The sequence below is a fragment of the Macaca mulatta genome, chromosome 10, assembly GCF_049350105.2.
Source record: "Macaca mulatta isolate MMU2019108-1 chromosome 10, T2T-MMU8v2.0, whole genome shotgun sequence".
Lineage (NCBI taxonomy): Eukaryota > Metazoa > Chordata > Mammalia > Primates > Cercopithecidae > Macaca > Macaca mulatta.
Genome location: NC_133415.1, coordinates 26,145,545 through 26,160,165, shown reverse-complemented (window position 1 = coordinate 26,160,165; position 14,621 = coordinate 26,145,545). Strand labels below are relative to the sequence as shown.

Below are 14,621 nucleotides of genomic sequence, written 5' to 3'. Positions count from 1 at the left end.
CCACAAGAGTTACTATCTCTGTCAGTGATTTAATTGCATTCTATAAATTTGATCTCTCAAATCATTGCTCAGTTAGACAGGTTTCTAAATGTAAAGGAAACTTAGTCTATAGAATAGATTTTTGTAAGCTATTTTACTAAATGTTTTCATTTCAGACATTAGGTTTACTTAACTGTACCCTCTTTCGAAAATGAGCTGATACCCACATGTCCTATATTTCCAGGTATGACTTTTTTATTGTGAGTCAGTCTGTGCAAGATGGAACTGTTACCCCCACTCATTATAACGTCATCTATGACACGATTGGCTTGAGCCCAAATACAGTACAGCGTTTAACATACTGTCTATGCCACATGTATTATAATTTACCAGTAAGTACTTTCTGTTACTTTTTTCTTCAGATTTTTAAAATGTACTATTCAAGATTGAACAATGTTGGACCTCTGAATTGGCTTCCATGAATTTAAATTTAGGGAAAGTAGATGTAAAGTGAAAAAAATTTAGTTGTGTTTTTGTTTTTGTTTTTGTTTTCCTACTAAAGGGCATCATTCGAGTTCCAGCGCCTTGCCACTATGCGCACAAGCTGGCTTACCTCGTGGGACAGTCCATTCACCAGGAACCGAATCGTTCCCTGTCAACCCGTCTCTTTTACCTTTGACCTGCAGAGGAAGACCTGATGTGATACTGAAACCACAACGTGTAAGCCTGTCTTCCTTTTGAAGCAGGATGTCTGAAATATTTTCCTAGGTCCATAGCTTTAAATTCCCATTGTTCTTGATTGGACATGGGAGAGATTCAGAGTGATATGTTCTACTCTCAGTACTATCACAGACTGATTTTTCCAGAAAGGAGAAATGACAGGGTTTGGCTTGCAGTTTCCCTTTCAAATATGTGACAGAGATCTCATAACTAAACGTGACTGAACATTTTTCACCCCAAGCAGGGCCACTCTAATAAGTAAAAAGACGGGACATTTGTCACAGAGAGTACATCTGTGAACAAGTAAACTCTACTTAGAAAACTACATCTGCTTTATTTTTGAAACTTTTTTTGTTAACGGACAGGAAAGGAAGACATAAAAGTAACAACACCGAATTTCTTTCTAATATTTTGTATTTAGAATTAACCTATTACTGATGAGCTACATAGGAAGCATTGTGCTATTCCTTGTACTGGGGTGAGAATTTGGATGTATTTTTGGTGGAAAGGTCATAAAGAAAGCTTGATTACGCCTGTAATCCCCAGCACTTTTGGAAGCCCGAGGCGAGCGGATCACCTGAGGTCAAGAGTTCCAGACCAGCCTGGCCAATATAGTGAAACCCTGTCTCTACTAAAAATACAAAAATTAGCCAGATGTGGCGGTGGGTACCTGTGATCCCAGCTACTCGTGAGGCTGAGGCAGCAGAATCGCTTGAAGCTGCGAGGTGGAGTTTGCAGCAAGGCAAGATCTTGCCATAGCACCCCAGCCTGGGCAACAGAGTGAGACTCTGTCTCAAAAACAAAACAAAAAATTGGCAGCTTAGGAACACAAATATTTGGTTTTTCCACAAAGAAGGAAAACTAAGCTCTGTTAATGAACTTGTTTAATTCATTCTATTGCATGGTCCCAGTATGTTATGTTAGCCGGATCAAAATCCAAAGTCTTCAGTAAGTTATTTAAGTGGAGCTATTATGTTTTTCTTGAAAGTGGACTTTTTTCTCTCCACCTAAAACTATCCTTAATTAGACTCAGGAAACAATTTTTTTTTTAAAATGTTGTTGTTGTTGTTGTTTTATATGGAGTCTTGTTCTGTCACCCAGGCTGGAGTACAATGGCGTGGTCTCGACTCACTGCAACCTCGGCCTCCCAGGTTCAAGCGATTCTCCTGCCTCAGCCTCCCAAGTATCTGGAACTACAGGCATGCGCCAACACACACAGCTGATTCTTGTATTGTTAGTAGAGATGGGGTTTTGTCATGTTGGCCAGGCTGGTCTCAAACTCCTGACCTCAAGTGATCCGCCCGCCTCAGCCTCCCAAAGTGCTGGGATTACAGGTGTGAGCCACCACGCCTGGCCTTGTTTTGTTTTCTTAGATAGTGTTATTGCGGGGGTGGGTGTAGGGGTGGGGATTAACTTCAAATATACAAGAAAAGGTATATTTGGAAACATAATTGCTTGATTACATATTAGGTTTATAATTTGAACTGGTCTTGTAAGAAATAAAATGGAAAGACTTTAGAATCTAAACGCATTGTAATCTAAGTAATGTCCTCCTGAGCAGTTATTGCCAATGGCAATAAACATTGAGATGGGTCTGTAATTTAAGAAACACTAAGATAACATGTTCTTAAGTTAGAATCTGATTTATAATGATCAATTTCTAGAGGTCTAAAAATGGTTTCTTGGAAAGAACTGAAAGTAGGTATTAAAACTTTCTGAATGTTCTCTCTAAATACAATATATCATTTATTCCTAACACTGTTAAATTTAAGATGATGTGATTCAATAAAGTTATTCATGTTAAAATCAGTGATTTTAACGTGAATTAAACATGACTGGCTCTTGTTATTTTTTAAATGTTTTTAGCCTTCCTAATATACTAATTTGTTGCTTTCTAAGATAACTAGAAATACTGCTGTGACCAGGGAAATATCCAATTAGCCTATTAGTTCTTTATAATTGGGTGAAGGAAGCTGGGTATCCAATATTTCCAGGAAAAGTCTCATTTCAGAGGCTTACAGATAAAAATGTAATGTATCACAACACCTCAGTTTCACATTGTTGAGCCAGGGTTGGGAGTGCTAATTAAAGGTCTGTCAGGGCTGGGCATGGTGGCTCATGCCTGTAATCCCAACACTCTGGGAGGCCGAGGTGGGTGGACCACTTGAGATCAAGAGCTCAAGACCAGCCTGGCCAACATGGTGAAACCCTGTCTCTACTAAAAATACAAAAATTAACTGGGCATGCTGGCACATACCTGTAATCCCAGCTACTTAGGAGGCTGAGGCAGGAGAATCCCTTGAACCTGGGAGGCAGAGGTTGCAGTGAAGCAAAATTGCACCACTGCACTCCAGCCTGGGTGACAGAGTAAGACTCCGTCTCAAAAAAAAAAAAAAAAAAAAATCATAAGAAATCCATTTGGCCTATGAAGTAGCAATACAATAATTCAAAAAATGAACTTGACTCTGGCAATAACATATCGATCCTTACACTGAATACAGCTCAAAGCTGGACAAAATATTAGAATGTTGAACAGCATCAAAGTGTTAGAAACAAAATGCTTGTTCCCTGGTGCTGCAAAGAAGTAGCACTCAAACATAAATTTAATTTTCTCAGCAAGGCAGTTTTCATTTTCTGCAGAAAGGGTGCTCATTGCAGATGGAACAATGGTAAGAGCACACCTGGACAGGGGAGAGGAAGGAGTTCTTATTTCTGATATAGGTGGCCCCTTCTGCTGTATTGTTCCCTTATTGGCTATGGCTGGACCACACAATCTAAGCTAATTCCAATTGGCTGTTTTTGTTTGTTTGTTTGTTTTGTTTGTTTTTTGAGACGGAGTCTCGCTCTGTTGCCCAGGCTGGAGTGCAGTGGCCGGAAGTCAGCTCACTGCAAGCTCCGCCTCCCGGGTTTCCGCCATTCTCCTGCCTCAGCCTCCCGAGTAGCTGGGACTACAGGCGGCCGCCACCTCGCCTGGCTAGTTTTTTGTACTTTTTAGTAGAGACGGGATTTCACCGGGTTAGCCAGGATGGTCTTGATCTCCTGACCTTGTGATCTGCCCGTCTCGGCCTCCCAAAGTGCTGGGATTACAAACTTGAGCCACCATGCCCGGCCTGATTGGTTGTTTTTTAAAAAAAGCAGGAGTATGAACTGGAGTGGCAGGGTGAGTAGTCTGGCAGGAAGGAAGGAAGGAAGGTTAGCAACAGGTAACTAAAGGTGACTTAGGTCAGAGCAAGTGACCAGGGGTGAGTCAGGACGGAGCAGGTGACCAGGGGAACAGATGCGAACTACTGATTAAGACTGGTGGGAAAGTTGTTTACCGAAACTAGAAACAAGTGGCCAAAGGGAACCAGGAAGTTAAACTTTAAAATGGAGAATCTAAGAGCTGAACATAGTGACATATTGATTCTCTGAAGAGAAACTTGGGGTTCACTATATTTAACAAAAGGAATGGAAAAGCAGAGAAAACAGTGCCAATATCTGGCAGAAGGAAATCCAGGAATATGACCCTGGTATTTGGGACTGCTTCTTATGCCACAGATTCTGGAAGGGGCCATTGAGTGAGAAGTCAGGTTTGTTTTGACATATTTGTGAGTCTGTTTGAAAAAAAAAAACTGAAGTCCAGCAGCAGTATGGAGAGTTGTAGGTTACTTGCACACTCTGGTTTGAGACTCTCAGGGATACAGTGTAGTAAGGAGCTTGATAAAGATAAGGCTTCCCAGGAACAGAACTTACCTTTAAACCACCTGGATCGTTAATACCCCACAGTCATCAGCCAGAAGCAGTCTCGTTGCAGGATAATAACATCTTTGTCATCAATCTAACATTTCCATGCAATATATAGTACTCGGTCAACAACAACCAATATAAGAGGACAATAAGACAAAGCCAAGGGAAGCAAGACAACAGAAATAGAACCATAGGTGCTCAGGTCATGTGAGTTATCAACAGTATTCCAAAAAGTAAAATATAAATGTTGAGCAAATTGTAGAAAAGAACCAATTTGGAGATTCCAAAACTGAAAAACATAACTGAAATAGCTCAGGATGGGTATAGCAGCATGTTTGACACAACTTAAGGAGAGAATCAATGAAATGGAAGATAGGACATGAGAGAGGCTTCTTGGCCTGGGACCAGCCTGGCCAACATGGTGAAACCCTGTTTATACAAAAATACAAAAATTAACCAGGCATGGTGGTGGGTGCCTGTAATCCCAGCTACTGAGGAGACTGGGGGGAGAATCGCTTGAACCCGAGAGTCGGAGATTGCAGTGAGCCAAGATGGCACCATTGCACTCCAGCCTGGGTGACAGCAAAACTCCGTTAAAAAAAAAAAAAGTAAGAAACCAATAAACGTTTTTTCTTTCGGACAAAGCGGTGCACCTCACCTGCATAGATAAGGTGTCCTCCATATGCTTCTCAGGGGAAACTAAAAGAACACAGAGCAACAGTCCATTGGTGCTGCTGAAGAATCCTGCAGAGAGCTTTGGGGGATGTGGACTGGGGCAGGAGTGTAGGGAGGTGGGTGGTTAACAAGTGTGGACTGTGCTGCTGCTGAGCTATTCTCCTTGGTGAAGGAAGGCAAAGGAGAGGAGCAGGAAGACATGAAAGTAAGAGCCTTGGCTTTCTAGCTAGCGCAACCTCACCAATGGGAAACTGTCACCTTAAGAACCAGTTAATACAGAAAAACACTGTATGGTTCAATGAGTGCATCTCATCACTCCTCTTGTCTGTTTTGAAGCCCAGGCAAATTCCTACATTTCTTGAAATAATATGGGATCATTTAGTTTCCATGAATCTACAGCCGCTGCTCTTGCATATATCTTCTATTGTATTTTTGAAATTTTTTTATGGTAAAATAGACATCACATTTATCTTCATCATTTGCAAGTGTCTAATTCAGTGGCACTGTTGACATTCACAACACTGTACCCACCAGTATCTACACCACTCAATTTTTAATCAGACCCAATATAAACTCTGAACCCACAAAAAAATCTCCCTCGTACGGGTGTGGTGGCTCATGCCTGTAATCCCAGCACTTTGGGAGGCTGAGGAGGGGGCATCACCTGAAGTCAAGAGTTCAAGACCAGCCTGGCCAACATAGTGAAACCCCGCCTCTACTAACAATACAAAAATTAGGCCATGCGTGGTGGCTCACGCCTGTAATCCCAGCACTTTGGGAGGCAGAGCTGGGCAGATCACAAGGTCAGGAGTTTGAGATCAGCCTGACCAATGTGGTGAAACCCCATCTCTACTAAAAATACAAAAATTAGCCAGGCATGGTGGTATCTGTAATCCCAGCTACTCAGGAGCCTGAGGCAGGAAAATCACTTTAACTCAGGAGGCAGAGGTTGCAGTGAGCGGAGATCATGCCACTGCACTCCATCCAGCCTGGGCAACAGAGACTCCGCCTCAAAAAAAAAAAAAAAATCACAAAACAAAACACTCCCTCTCTTCTCTCCTTCCTTCCCTTAGTCATCTATAGTTTCCGTCTCTTTGAATTTGGCCTATTCTAGACATCTTGAGAGGTGACAACGTACTGGCGGCCCTCGCTCGCTCTCAGCCTCCTCGGCCTCAGTGTCTGCTCTGGCCAGGCTTGAGGAGCCCTTCAGCCCACAATGCACTGTGGGAGTCCCTCTGGGCTGGCCGAGGCTAGAGCCGCCTCCCTCGCTTGCGGGCAGGTGTGGAGGGAAGGGCATGGGTGGGAACCAGGGCTGCGCGCGGCGCTCGCGGGCCAGCACGAGTTCCGGGTGGGCGCGGGCTCGGCGGGCCCAGCATTCGGCGCGGCCGCCCGGCCGGCGCCTCCGGCCCCGGGCAGTGAGGGGCTTAGCACTCTGGCCAGCAGCTGCGGAGAGGGCACCGAGTCCCCCAGGACTGCCGGCCCGCCTGCGCCGCGGGCTCGAATTTTCCCGCCTCCCTGCTGGGCAGGACTAGGGACCTACAGCCCGCCATGTCCAACCCTCCCCCCGCCCCGTCCGAGCGCCCCCTCTCTCTTGCGGTGGGCTCCCGCGCGGCCGGAACCTCCCCTACTGGCGCCCGCGCCCGGTCCCATCGACCGCCCAAGGACTAAGGAGTGCAGGCTGTGGCGCGGGACTGGCGGGCAGCCCCGCCTGCAGCCCTGAAGCCAGATCCACTAGGTGAAGCCAGCTGGACTCCTGAGTCCGGTGGGGACTTGGAAAACTTTTGTGTCTAGCCGGAGGATTGTATATGCACCAATCAGCACTCTCTGTCTAGCTCAGTGTTCGTGGATGCACCAATCAGCACTCTGTATCTATCGAATCTGGTGGGGACTTGGAGGACTTTTATGTCAAGCTAAAGGATTGTAAATGCACCATTCAGCACTCTGTGTCTAACTCAGGGATTGTAAAGGCACCAATCAACACCCTGTTAAAATGGACCAATCAGCTCTCTGTAAAATGGACTAATCAGCGCTCTGTAAAATGGGCCAATCCGCAGAATGTCGGTGGGGTCAGATAAGGTAATAAAAGCAGGCTGCCCTCGCTGGCAGCGGCAATCTACGGGCGTCACTTTCTGGCTGTCTGGGTCTACGGTGCGTTTATGAGCTGTAACACTCGGCGTGGAAATCTGCAGCTTCCGTTCTTGAAACCAGTAAGACCACGAACCCGTAGGGAGGAATGGACAGCTCCAGATACGGTGCCTTAGTGACACTTACAGGAAGGTCTGCATCTTCACTCCTGAAGCCAGCGAGATCAGAAGGAAGAAACTCCAAACGTGTCCAAACATGAGAAGGAACAAATTTCGGATACACCATCTTTAAGAACTGTAACACTCACCCCGAAGGTCCGCAGCTTCATTCTTGAAGTCAGTGAGACCAAGAACCCACCAATTCCGGACAGAATCTCATGTAAGTAAAAACATGCAGTATTTGTCCTCTCGTTGTTTTATTTCACTAAGCATATTTTACAAGGTTCATTCATGTAACAGCATATGTCAACATTGAATTCATTTTATGGCTGAATAGTATTCTGTTACATATATACACATTATTTGGTTTGTCCATTTATTTGTTGATACTGGGTGTCAATCAAGATTTTGTTTCCACCTGTTAGCTACTGTGAATAATTCTGGTATGAGCTTTGATATATAGATCTATGTTTGAGTTGCTGCACTTACTATATATATATTTATACACTTTGCAGTGGAATTACTGGATCAGAGTAGTTTTATATTTACAGTTTTGAGGCTCTACCAAACTTTCTCACAATGGGTAAATTAGTTTTCATTTCCACCAGCAATACATAGTTTTCAATTTCTTGGCATCCTTGTGAAAAGTTACTTTACTTTTCCTTTTTATCCCCCCACTACAACCACCCCAGAGTGTGAAGCTGTGTCTCACTATTGTTTTTGATACATATTTCCTCATGCCTAATGGTGTTGAGTATCTTTTTTTGTACTTGCCCATTTGTAGGTGTTTGGAGAAATACCTACTCAAGTCTTTTGCCCTCTCCCCCCTTTTTTTTTCTTTTTTTTTCTTTTCTTTTTTTTTGAGATGGTCCATCGCCAGGCTGGAGTGCAGTGACTTGATCTTGGCTCGCTGCAACTTCCGCTTCCCGGGTTCAAGCGATTCCTCTGCCTCAGCCTCCTGAGTAGTTGGGACTACAGGCATGCGCCACCACACTTGGGTAATGTGTGTGGTTTTTTGGGTTTTTTTTTTTTTGTATTTTAGTAGAGATGGAGTTTCACCATGTTGGCCAAGATGGTTTCCATCTCCTGACCTCGTGATCCACCTGCTTCAGCCTCCCGAAGTGTGGGGATTACAGGCGTGAGCCACCGTGCCTGGCCCTTTGCCCATTTTTTAACTGGGTTGTTTTCATTGTTTGAGTTATGGGGTGCTTTACATACTGCGGATATGAATTCCCTTGTGAAATATATAATTTGCAAAGGTTCTGTTCCATTGTATAAGTATAGGTTGTCTTTCTGCTTTCTTGTTAGTCCGTTGATGCACAATACTTGGCAAAAAATGTTTATCACATGTTACAATATGTTACATGTTAACAGTTACAAAAATACAGCTAATAATTCAAATATACTAATAATCACTTTAAATGTGCATGGTCTATATACGCTAAAAGACATAGACTAGAAGAGTGGATAAAAATATGCAAATATGTGTTCTCTATCAGAAACCCACTTCAAATATTAAAGACTCAGCAAAAGAGTTTTTTTTTTTCTTTTGTTTTTTGAGATGGAGTCTTGCTCTGTTGCCCAGGCTGGAGTGCAGTGGCGCAATCTCTGCTCACTGCAAGCTGCGCCTACTGGATTTATACCATTCTGCCTCAGCCTACGAAGTAGCTGGGACTACAGGTGCCCACCACCAGGCCTGGCTAATTTTTTGTATTTCTTAGTAGAGATGGGGTTTCATGGCGTTAGCGAGGATGGTCTTGATCTCCTGACCTTGTGATCCGCCCGCCTGGGCCTCTCAAAGTGCTGGGATTACAGGCCTGAGCAGCTGCGCCTGGCCAAGAACAGATTTAAAAAGACTACTGGGCATGGTAGCTCATGCCTATAATCCCAGCACTTTGGGAGTCCGAGGCGGGCGGATCACCTGAGGTCGGGAGTTCAAGACCAGTCTGACCAACATGGAGAAACACCATCTTTACTGAAAGTATAAATTAGCCGGGCTTGGTGGCACATGCCTCTGTAATCCGAGCTACTTGGGAGGCTGAGGGAGAGGAGAATCACTTGAACCTGGGAGGCGGAGGTTGTGGTAAGCCGAGATGGCGCCATTGCACTCCAGCCTAGCAGCAGAGCAAGACTCCTCAAATAAAAAAAAAAAGGCAAAGGCAACACTGTGGGCCATAAAATACCACAACTTATGTAAACGAGTAAAATTTCTTTTTTTTTTTTTGAGACAGAGTCTTGCTCTGTCGCCCAGGCTGGGTTAAACTAGAATTCAGTAATAGATAAATGGAAAACCTCCAAGTATTTGGACATTAAATCATGTACTCTGCAAAATACATGGATCAAAGAAGACGCCTCAATGAAGTTGTAAAAAGTACATACATGTTTTTTGAGATGGAGTTTCACTCTTGTCACCCAGGCTGGAGTACAGTGGTGCGAACTCAGCTCACTGCAACATCCCGCATCCTGGGTTCAAAGCGATTTTCCCACTTCATCCTCCCTACTACCTGGGTCTACAGGTGCACACCACCACACCCAGCTAATTTTTGTGTTTTTAGCAGAGGCAAGGTTTCACCATGTTGGCCAGGCTGGTCTTGATCTCCTGACCTCAAGTGAATCCACCTGCCTTAGCCTCCCAAAGTGCTGGATTACAGGCATGAGCCACCATACACAGCCGAAAAAATATTTTAAACAGAATGAAATAAAAACGTGCCTCATTAAGATCTGTGGGATGCAGTCAAAGCAGGGCTCGGAGGGAAATTTGTAACTGAATGCCATGTGATAGAAAAGAAAGACCTAAAGTCAATAACCTAAGCTTTTATTTTAGAAAACCAGAGAAAACAGAGCCAGTGCAATAAAAAGCAGACGGAAGAATAGAAAATATCGCATAAATCAATGGAATGAAGAAAATCAACAGAAAATGATCAAAACCAACAGCTATTTATATGAATAGATAAAAAAAAAAAATCAATAAACCTCCAGTCAGGCTAACCACGAAGAAAGGAAGTCATAATGTACTAATAACTAAAAGAGAAGTCATCACTTGTGATTCTATGGGCATTGAGAAGACAATGAGGGGAATACTTTGAGAAAATCTATGCCCACAAATTTGATAAACTTAGGAACTGATTCCTTCAAAGGCAGAAACTATAAAACTCACCAAGGAGAAATTGATAAACTGAATAGACCTGTATCAGTTTTAGACATTGAATCGATCATTAGTAACTTTTCCAAAAAAAAAAAAAAAAAACCAGCTCAGATGGTTTTACTGGTAAATCCTACCAAATTTTTTTTTTTTTTTTGGGAGATGGAGTCTTGCTATGTTGCCCAGGCTGGAGTGCAGTGGCACAATTTTGGCTCACTGCAGCCTCTGCCTCCTGGGTTCAAGTTACTCTCCTGCCTCTGCCTCCCGAGGAGCTGGGACTACAGGCACACGCCACCATGCCCGGCTAATTTTTGTATTTTTGGTAGAGACAGGGTTTCACCATGTTGGCCAGTCTGGTCTCAGACTCCAGACCTTGCGTAATCTGCCTGCTTCGGCCTCCCAAAGTGCTGGGATTAAAGGTGTGAGACACCATGCCCAGCAATCCTACCAAATTCTTATGGTAGTTTTATCACGTAAGTAAGTGATCACAATCCTAAGTATTTACCCAGTTTAATTAAAAAATTGTCTGGGCTGGGTCTCCCTCCTCAGGAGGCTGAGGCAGGAGAATTGCTTGAACCTGTGAGACGGAGGTTGCAGTGAGCTGAGATCGCGCCACTGCACTCCAGCCTGGGTGACAGAGCAAGACTCTGTCTCAGGAGAAAAAAAAAAATTATGTCTACTAAAAAGTCCACAGGAATGTTTATGGGAACCTTTATTCATACTGCCCACATTGAAAGCAACCTTGATGTCCTTCAGTAGGTGAATGTACCAACAAACTTTGTTACATTGCTCAATGAAATATTATCCAGTGATAAACCATTGAGATACATTTGGATTTGATTTAATCTCAGTTACCTCCTATTCTGACATTTTAGGAAGGAGATAATTGTTTCTAATGATGGATAAACTTGTGCTGGTGTTTTGGATCTTATGATGCTGAGCATGTTCTACACTGATGCTAATGTCTAATACAATTTTATATTTACAAACATATCTGCTACCCAGAGATTAATTTAGTCCATATGGACTATTGACCCCTTTTGAGACTACAACATACACACTCCTAAATCAGTGTTTAGACTTTTCAGGTATCTAACTCATTTCTAAATGTGTATCATGTTTATAAACCTCTGGATTTCCAGCAACACACGATAGAAAACACCTATTAAAACATTTCACAGCTTCTACTCAGTGTCACCCATTGCTGTTGTGAGAGACAACACAGCAATATCTCATATGTTGCAAGCTTTCAAGATAGGCGGAACTTAAAAAGTTGCTCCAGGCCGGGCGCGGTGGCTCACGCCTGTAATCCCAGCACTTTGGTAGGCTGAGGCGGGCGGATCACAAGGTCAGGAGATCGAGACCACAGTGAAACCCCGTCTGTACTAAAAATACAAAAAATTAGTCGGGCGTGGTGGCGGGCGTCTATAGTCCCAGCTACTCGGGAGGCTGAGGCAGGAGAATGGCGCAAACCTGGGAGGTGGAGCTTGCAGTGAGCCGAGATCGCGCCACTGCACTCCAGCCTGGGCGACAGAGCGAGACTCCGTCTCAAAAAAAAAAAAAAAAAAAAAAGTTGCTCCATTGGTTGTATCCAATGGATCTAAATTTGCCTCCTATTTCACTTTGTGTCAAGAGCCCAAACTGTGAACCTAACTTTCTTTTACTGGTAGATAATAGAAAATATTTATTTTCATGCTCACTTTTTTTTTTTTTTTTTTTTTTTTTGAGATGGAGTCTCGCTCTGTCTCCAGGCTGGAGTGCGGTGGCACAATCTCGGCTCACTGCAACCTCTGCCTTCTGGGTTTAAGTGATTCTCCTGCCTCAGCCTCCCGAGTAGCTGGGACTACAGGCAAGTGCCGCCACGCCTGGCTAACTTTTGTATTTTTAGTAGAGACGGGGTTTCACCATGTTGGCCAGGCTGGTCTTGAATGCCTGACCTCATGATCCGCCCGCCTGGGACTCCCAAAGTGCTGGGATTACAGGCGTGAGCCACTGCACCCGGCCATGCTCGATTCTTAAAAGTCATAAAAACAATCAAATAGGATCCTGGGGGGGAAAAAAAAGACGTTGAGATAAAAAGGCACAAATATGAAAAAGTCATAAATGTAGATTAAGTGAAATAAGTCAATCTGAAAAAGCTCCATACTCTACAATTCCAAATCTATAAGCTTTCTGGGAAAGAAAAATCAGAGGGACAGTACAAGCATCGGTGGTTGCTGAGGGATCTGGAAAAGGGGGAGAGAAGTTAATAGCTGAAACTCAGGTAACGTTTAGGGCATAAAACTATCTTGTAATGGTAATGAATGGCATTATTAGTTTGTCAAAACCTTTAGACTACCAAAACACAGACTGAACCTTAATGCAAACTCTGGCCTTTAGTTACTAGCAATGTATCAGTAATGGGTCACTCATTGTAACACATGGACCACACCCATGTAAAAGGTGGTTAAGAAAAGAAATGGGGAGGAGGGTCTGAGAACCTTCTGTACTCTGTTCAATTTCTACGTTCGTATAAAACTGTCCTACATAAACTCTTAATTTTTTTTTTTTTTTTGAGACGGAGTCTCTCTGTGTCTCCCAGGCTGGAGTGCAGTGGCGTGATCTCGGCTCACTGCAAGCTCCACCTCCCGGGTTCACGCCATTCTCCCGCCTCAGCCTCCCAAGTAGCTGAGACTACAGGTGCCCGCCACCACGCCCGGATAGTTTTTTGTATTTTTAGTAGAGACGGGGTTTTACCATGTTAGCCAGGATAGTCTCGATCTCCTGACCTCGTGATCCACCCGCCTCTGGCAACACTTTCAGGAAGAGCTCCATCTCAGCTAATGTTTAATGTGAGCTAAATGTTCAGACTTTCAATTGAGATGTTTTCTGTTTAAAGTGAATGAAACTTGTAGTTGTAAATATGCCATTACTTCTATAGTTGTAGTAGTGGCAACTGACTTAATAATTTAAAGTTGCACATATGAAATAAAAGAAATACGACACAACATTTTTAAAGTTTTGTGTAGGCCTGGTGCGGTGGCTCACGCCTGTAGTCCCAGCACTTTGGGAGGCCGAGGCAGGTGGATCACCTGATGTTAGGAGTTTGAGACCACCCTGGCCAACAGGGCGAAACTCCGTCTCTACTAAAAATATAAAAATTAGCCAGGCATGGTTAATTTTTGTCTCCTGGATGACAGGCGGATGCCTGTAGTCCCAGCTACTCAGGAGGCTGAGGCAGGAGAATCGCTCGAACCCAGCAGACAGAAGTTGCAGCAAGCCGAGATGGAGCCACTACACTCCAGCCTGGGCTACAAGAGTGAAACTCCATCTCAAAATAAATAGTTTTGTATTAAATGTGAAATGCTTAACCAACTGGAATCACTCTGCTTGAATGAACTTAATAAAATAACCGCAGTACCTTTGATTGATATGCACACTCATTATTTGCCTAGTCAGAAGTTTTTGGATGGTCTGCTTCCAGGGAGAAATATCGACTGCACTGATTACTGGTGAGTGTTGTTGGGCCAGAAGTGTCGGATGCTCAGATTGGAGTCGGCAGAGGCTTTGCCAGTTCCTCAGGAATTATTTTTATGTTCGGGATGCAAGATCCTAGGAAATTACAAAAAAGATAGCTGTTGAAATCTTACAGGCAGAAGACCATAGGTAAATTAGTAATACTTGACGCACAGATCAAACTTTTTTTTTTTTTTTGAGATGGAGTCTTGCTATGTCGCCCAGGCTGGAGTGCAGTGGTACAATCTGGGCTGAGTGCAATCTCTGCCTCCTGGGTTCAAGTGATTCTCCTGCCTCAGCCTCCCAAGTAGCTGGGATTACAGACATGGGCCACCACACGCGGCTAATAATTTTATATTTTTAGTAGACATAGGGTTTTACCATGTTGGCCAGGCTGGTCTCAAACTCCTGACCTCAGGTGATCCACCTGCCTCAGCCTCCAAAAGTGCTGGAATTACAGGCATGAGCCACCACGCCCTGCTCAGAGATCAAACTTTTGATCCAATTTTTTTACCACCTGCTTAGTACAGCCACCTGAATCAGAGTTAGTCCCTACAGAGAGAGAGACTTTCTTTTTGAGATGGGGTCTTTGTTACCTAGGTGGCAGTGCATTGGCATGCTCATGACTCACTGCAGCCTTG

The 14,621-nt window shown here is 43.9% G+C and overlaps 1 protein-coding gene across 1 annotated transcript in view; it reads left to right on the top strand.

The window, feature by feature from the left end:
• The window catches only part of PIWIL3 (piwi like RNA-mediated gene silencing 3), a 40,566-nt gene extending 39,801 nt beyond the window's left edge, over window positions 1-765 (top strand). The window contains 2 exon segments of the mRNA NM_001195743.1: window positions 224-371; window positions 542-765. Of these exon segments, the coding sequence (NP_001182672.1) occupies window positions 224-371; window positions 542-658 (265 nt within the window). The 3' untranslated portion in view covers window positions 659-765.
• The last annotated feature ends 13,856 nt before the right edge of the window (window positions 766-14,621 follow it).